Raw genomic sequence first — 6,631 nt, 5'->3', positions numbered from 1 at the left:
AAAAAACAGTATTTTCAGCTGACAGCTTTCGTAGCTGTAGATTGCAGCTAAAATCTAATTTTATTTAATTCATTAGATTATTATATTTTAACAATAAATTTAAATACATACACTTGTGTTTTCTTTAATCCAGTTAAAACCAACAGGTGAACAGTATTTTAATCTGTGTTTCATATAAATTACGATTACAAATTATTTACTTTAATATGAAACACGACCGACTTGTTTAAAGAACAATTTGAAAAGGAAATAGACAATATGTCATCGCATAGATATTTGTCATTGCGATTAGTGTTGTATATTTACATAAATTCACATTACATTGCAAGGTTGTATTACAAGCAACATCTAAAGTTTATGGAGCGTTACACTTTATGTTGAGCGCCGTAACATAGCCCCCTCCGTAAACTTTTATAGAAGATAGAAGTTTACTTTTCTACATCCAACTTGGCTAACTTCACCACAGGCCGTGTGGACAAACCATTTACCGTTTTCACCACAGCGCTTCGTACAACACCGTCCTTACCCCTGTGCACATCAATAACAATTCCCTTCAACCACTCATTTCTTTTTGCCTCACTGTCCACAATGATGACGACATCTCCAATGTTTATATGTTGAGTTGAATCATCATACCATTTTGTTCGCCTTGTTAAGCATGGTAAACATTCTCGCACCCACCGTTTCCAAAATTCATTTGATATCATATTTGTCATACGAAAGTGCTTGGTTAGCGCAGAACCGGTTTTGAGAGAAGTTGACAACTCTCTTATACCATTTGACGATCCAATTAAAAAATGATTTGGTGTTAGGGCTTCTCCTAATGGTGAGTCTAAGGGCACATATGTAAGAGGACGAGAGTTTAATGTAAATTCTACGTCAGCCAAACCTGCTCTTAAGTGTTCCTCTCGCAATCCTCGATTGGGTAAAATTTCCATTAAAATTGATTTGATCGACCGCACCATCCTCTCCCATGCCCCACCCATGTGGGGGGATGAAGGAGGAATAAAAACCCATTCAATGTTTGGAAATTTTCTCTCCACTTCACTTGATGAAATTCTTTCCACTTCTTCTAACAACACTCGGCTCGCTCCTCTGAAATTTGTAGCGTTGTCTGAAAATACTTTACGTGGAGTTCCACGACGACAAACAAACTGTTTAAAAACGAGGAGAAAGGAATCAGTCGACAAAGAGGCAGCTATTTCGATGTGAACTGCTCTCACTGTCATGCACGTGAAGACAACACCCCATCGCTTTTCCTTTCTTCGTCCAACAACAATGTCGATTGGCCCAAAATAATCAATGCCTGTGTTATAGAAAGGTCTAGTAAAGGCTGCTAGTCGCTCTGCTGGTAGACTTCCCATGACTGGCGCTTGCGGCATTGCCTTTCTGATTTTACAATGTTGACATAATTTTGCAATTTTACGCACAGCTGACCGCAGACCAGATATCCAAAAAACTTGACGAATTTCGTTAACGACAATTTCATTATGTTGGTGGTGAAATTTTCGATGGTAGTAGTCTATGACTAAATATGTTGTTACATGTTTCTGTGGTAGAATTATGGGATTTTTAATGCTCGTAGGAACAATAGTTGCAGCGTCGATTCTACCGTTGATTCTTAACATTCCAAATTTGTCTAGAAATGGGCTCAGCTTATACAATGTGCTGCTCTTACACAAACCTCTCTCATTTTTTATTTGTAGAATCTCTTCGTAATACACTTGCTCCTGACAGGTTCTAAAAATGAGAAATTCTGAAGCATTTAAGTCATTGTTTTCAAGAAATGGTTTAAAAGTAGTGGAAATCTTTTCAGCACACAATAATTTGCGAATGAATTCCAATACGGCCATTTGACATCTGCGAAGTCTCTCAAATGTGCTAAAACGAGTAGGATCAGGCGAAATGCAAAGAAATTTCGGTTTTGGTTGTTTGTTCGATATGTGGTATAAAATTTCGCTTGGATTATTTTTTCCAAATTCTGACTGTGGCCATTTGTCTTCCGTATTTCTCAGAAATTCTGGCCCAACAAACCAACGACTAGTGACATCAATGTCAGGTATACTACTCCATTTGGTAGCATCATCCGCCACATTCTGCAATGATGGTACCCACCTCCAGTCTTCTACGTTGGAATCCTCCAGTATCTCTCCTATTCTCACAGCCACAAACTGTTGAAACTTTCTGGCGTCAGATCTTATCCAGTATAGAACGTCTTTTGAGTCTGACCAATATATTTTTCTTGTGATATTGAGAGATGCTTCGTTACATATAAATTTGCAAAGTCGAAGGCCAAGAATAGCTGCCATTAATTCCATTTTGGGGACAGATATTGGTTTTAAGGGTGCCACACGTGTTTTTGATGCTACCAGCGAACATTTTGTATCCCCAGCAAACTCTGCCCGAAAATATGCTGCCGCAGAGTAAGCATCTATACTCGCATCTACGAATATATGCAATTCAAGTTTTTCGGCTTTGTTTGCAAGAGGGTAACATCTGGGAATACGTATGGAGGACATTTTAGGAAGAACTTTTACCCATTTCCACCATTTGTCACTTTCTGCCCTTTGAATCGGTTCGTCCCATCCTACTCTGGATCTCCAAATATCTTGTAGTAAAATTTTTGCATATATGACAAAATGGCCTAAAAGACCTAGAGGATCAAATATTGTCATAACTATTCGCAATATACCTCGTTTTGTTGGGGGCACACTTTCATTAAAGATTTCTTTATTAAATTTTTCGAAAAAACTTAATTCATCGTTTGTGGGTTCCCACCACATTCCCAAAACCTTTTCGAATGAATTTTCTAAACGATCAAATATTTTGTTGTTAGTTGTATCGTTGTTCTCTAAATTTTCCAAAACAATCTTCGAATTGCTGAGCCAATTTCGCATTTCGAATCCACCACATTGATGTATGTCCCGCACAGCTTTGGCCAATTCTAGCATTTCTCCCTCGGAGTCTACACTCTGCAACCAGTCATCGACGAATGTATTTTGTAAAATTGCTTGTACAGCCTGTGGGTGTTTATCAACAAAACGCTCTGCATTGCGGTTTTTTACATAATTTGCCAACGAGGGAGAACATGAAGCCCCGAATGTCAAAACCGTCATTACATAAACATCAATGTTCTTTGATGGGTCACCATCGCGCCATAGGAACTGCTGAAAACATTGTTCATCTTTTTTTAAGCGAATCTGGTGAAACATCTCGCGAATGTCACCACATATAGCAATATTTCTCTCCCGGAATCTTATTAATATTCCAACCAAAGATTTTAAAAGATCTGGTCCTTTTAGCAAAACAGAATTTAATGAGACATTCTCTGTCGATGCAGCCGCATCCCAAACTATGCGGGTTTTATTTTTGTTTTTATTTCTTACAGTGAAGAGAGGAATAAACCATGATTTACTGTCATTACGTATTTCTGATGGTTTTAGTTTTCGTACATAACCATTTTTTACATATTGTTGAATTTTTTCTATAAGAAATGTTTTTAGTTCTGGATCCCGTTGCATTTTTGATTCTATGCATATGAGTCTTCGTTTCGCCATTGAAAACGAACTGGGTAAATTAACTTCATCCTCCTTCCACAACAAACCGGTTTCCCACCTTTTTTCATGCTCCAGATACCTCGTTGTATTCTCCATTATTGCTTTCGCACGTTCATCTTCCTTTGATCGTAGTTGATTATTTGTTTGCGAAATGCCTACTGCGTCCAAAGAGAAAAAGTTTTTGAGCATTTCATCTAATTTGTTGTAGTTGTTACACGTACAAATATGTAATATGCGATGACAGAGAGTATCACCTATTTGTTGACGGCCATACACACCCCAGCCAATTCTACATCTCGTGGCAATCAATTCATCTCCATTTTCTCTAACTTCAAGAGGAACACACAATTTAGCATTGTCGAGTCCTATTATAATTTTTGCTCTTTCTGATGTATATGGTATTATCGGCAAATTTTTTAAATGCTCACATTTATCAATCTGTGCTTTCGACAATGTTTGTACAGGGAGCTCAAGCTTAGTGACAGTGCGTACATTATTCATTAAAATCTTAGAACTCTGCTTACGGTCTGAAATATACATAGACAATATTTTTGAATTTTCTACCTTTTGTGTTATTTCGCCTGTCCACTGTAAGCACAGTTCATCAGCTGGTCCATCCAGTCCAAGTTGCTCTGCTACTTCGCTTTCAATTAGTGAGCATGATGCACCCTCATCAATCAACGCATATGTATTAAGAGAACAGTCATTTCCAAAGAGTGTTACAGGAATGTATTTGAAGAGAACCTTCTCTTTAGAATGAAATAAAACTTGATGGGTATTATCATCATTTGTATCTTCCTTTTGCACGTTATTTGTTTTGTTTTCATTACTTTTATGCAATAGAGAATTGTGGGGCATTTTACAGTTATCTACTCCGCATTGACGTTTCGAACGACATCTCTTTATGTGGTGTCTTTTGAAACATCGGAGACAAAGATTATTTGAGCGAATAAAATTCCACCTATTATTTACTGAGAGAGAGGTGAAATCGGGGCATTCATATAAAAAATGATTGTTTTGGCATTTGAAGCAAGACAGCTGGTTGATAGACTTGTTACCATCAATGACGTCATGAACCAAGATCCGTTCTTTTTTCGAGTTTTTTGTTTCGCCGACATAAGGCATAAATGATGTAACCTGTGAAGCACAAGAAGCTAAACTGAACAGCCAGTTGTCAAATGTGACTATGTCCGCCTTTAGTTCAGAAATTCTGTGTTTTCCCCAGTCTAATTTTAAATCAGATGGTAGTTTTTCGACTAGCTCATGAAGTAGCATTGGATCATTCAAGAAGTCCGATAAACCTATGGCTTGCATAGTGGTTCTGTAATTTTGTACAGCAAGTGCAAAGTTAATTAATGTGTCAAGTCTCTCCTTTCGAACAGGCGGCTCGTTTCTCAGATTCTTTTGTAAAGCTTGTTGTATCACCTCTGGACGCCCGTATAACATGCGTAGGGTGTCAATAGCGAATTTCACCGTACTTGGCATCATAAGTTTGCCCTTTACCGCATCCAGAGCCGGCCCACGTAAACATTTCTGAAGACGTATTAAGTTTTCTTGGTCACAAAAGCCACATCTTTCCGTAGACTGCATATAATTTGTGATGAAGATTGGCCAGTCTTCCGGCTTCCCTGAAAAAATGGGTAAATCCTTGCTGATGGCGTTACGGGCTGCTATGTGAGATGTAGATAAGGTTATATCAGCTGTGTTGTTGCCTAAATTTGGAAAAGACGAGGTAAACGGAATGTGGGAATTATTTGGAACGAAACTGATTGATTGCTGCGGAAGGCTTGAACTATTGTGGTAGGGATTAAAATTAGTTGAATTTGAATGGTACTGGGAGTCTGGAAAATTAAAGCTATTGTTCTGAGAGGAGTTGTGAACCGGTGGAAATGTACATGGCTGGTGTTGAAAAGTAGGGAGTGTATTTTGTGTTAGGCGCAAATTTCTGTTAAATAGGATAGGATTATGAAAATTATTGTTTGTTGTTACGTCACCAATATTGGCATGACGGGAGCTCGTGGTGTTTATGTCGTCAAAGGTGTACGGATTGTTATTGAGTATTCTCCCGGTTGCTGTTACCTCTCTGTTATTAGCAGTGTTAGGTGCACCAAAAATGTATGCATCTGTGTGTGCTGTCGAGTTTTGTTGTGACATTTGGATATTAGCTGTGGACAATATTCTTTTGTCGGAAGAACTTATCATGCTATTACCAAATCCACCATTGTGGGGCTGTGCAGTCTGATGGGTACCATTAGCGTTACCTGTAGTATTGTTGGTGTTGAAAATATTTGGTATACTACGATTTTGTGACATGGCCGAGCCTGGAGTAATTAAACTGAAACCATTATGCAGAGAAGGCATCAATGTTTGTTGATTCGATATGTGGCTCGTACCGATCGTAAGACCAGACAGTTGTGACGTCATCAATTGTGTATTTGTTGATGAGTTAGTGGTCGTAGTAGATGGTGCAGAAAAAACAGTTTGCCAGGTGACATGTTGTTCCAATTTGCTGTTCGATTTACTCTTGAGTTTAGTGGAAGTCTTGCGAGGGCGTTTTGGAAGGGGGTCTTTGCGTATAAGACCAGAACGAGTGGTTGAAGGAATTTTGAATGATGCGCTTACCTTAGATGTTGATTTGGGAGTTGAGGCGGCGCTATTCGCTGCCTTCAGGATTTCATTGTTCTGCTCGTCGGTGTCGGTATGATGTATGCTACTCGCTACGTGGGCTCCTGGGGGCGATGCATGGGCCTCGGCGGATGAAACTGCAGCGGCTACATTATCGATATCCACGTTGACGGTTTCTGCAAAACCTTTTCCTAAAGTTGCATCTTCGGTCGGGGTCGCCATTGTAGATTCCTTTAAGTTAACCAGTAACTTTTCCTACACAAGTATTTTAGTAATGTTCAGTCGCTTGGTCCCGATAAATAAAAAACAGTATTTTCAGCTGACAGCTTTCGTAGCTGTAGATTGCAGCTAAAATCTAATTTTATTTAATTCATTAGATTATTATATTTTAACAATAAATTTAAATACATACACTTGTGTTTTCTTTAATCCAGTTAAAACCAACAGGT

General features: G+C 38.6%; 1 protein-coding gene across 1 annotated transcript; it reads right to left on the bottom strand.

The window, feature by feature from the left end:
- Positions 1–428: 428 nt before the first annotated feature.
- On the bottom strand, positions 429–6,404 carry LOC142239772 (uncharacterized). Its single transcript, XM_075311544.1, has one exon. The coding sequence runs from the start codon at positions 6,402–6,404 to the stop codon at positions 429–431; it is 5,976 nt and encodes a 1,991-aa protein (XP_075167659.1).
- Positions 6,405–6,631: the final 227 nt, after the last annotated feature.

This window comes from Haematobia irritans, chromosome 5 (assembly GCF_050003625.1).
Source record: "Haematobia irritans isolate KBUSLIRL chromosome 5, ASM5000362v1, whole genome shotgun sequence".
NCBI lineage: Eukaryota > Metazoa > Arthropoda > Insecta > Diptera > Muscidae > Haematobia > Haematobia irritans.
This window is presented reverse-complemented; position numbering and strand designations above follow the sequence as displayed.

Coding starts and splice junctions, on each gene's coding strand:
- LOC142239772 (XM_075311544.1), bottom strand. CDS start 6,404: ATGGCGACCCCGACCGAAGATGCAACTTTAGGAAAAGGTTTTGCAGAA.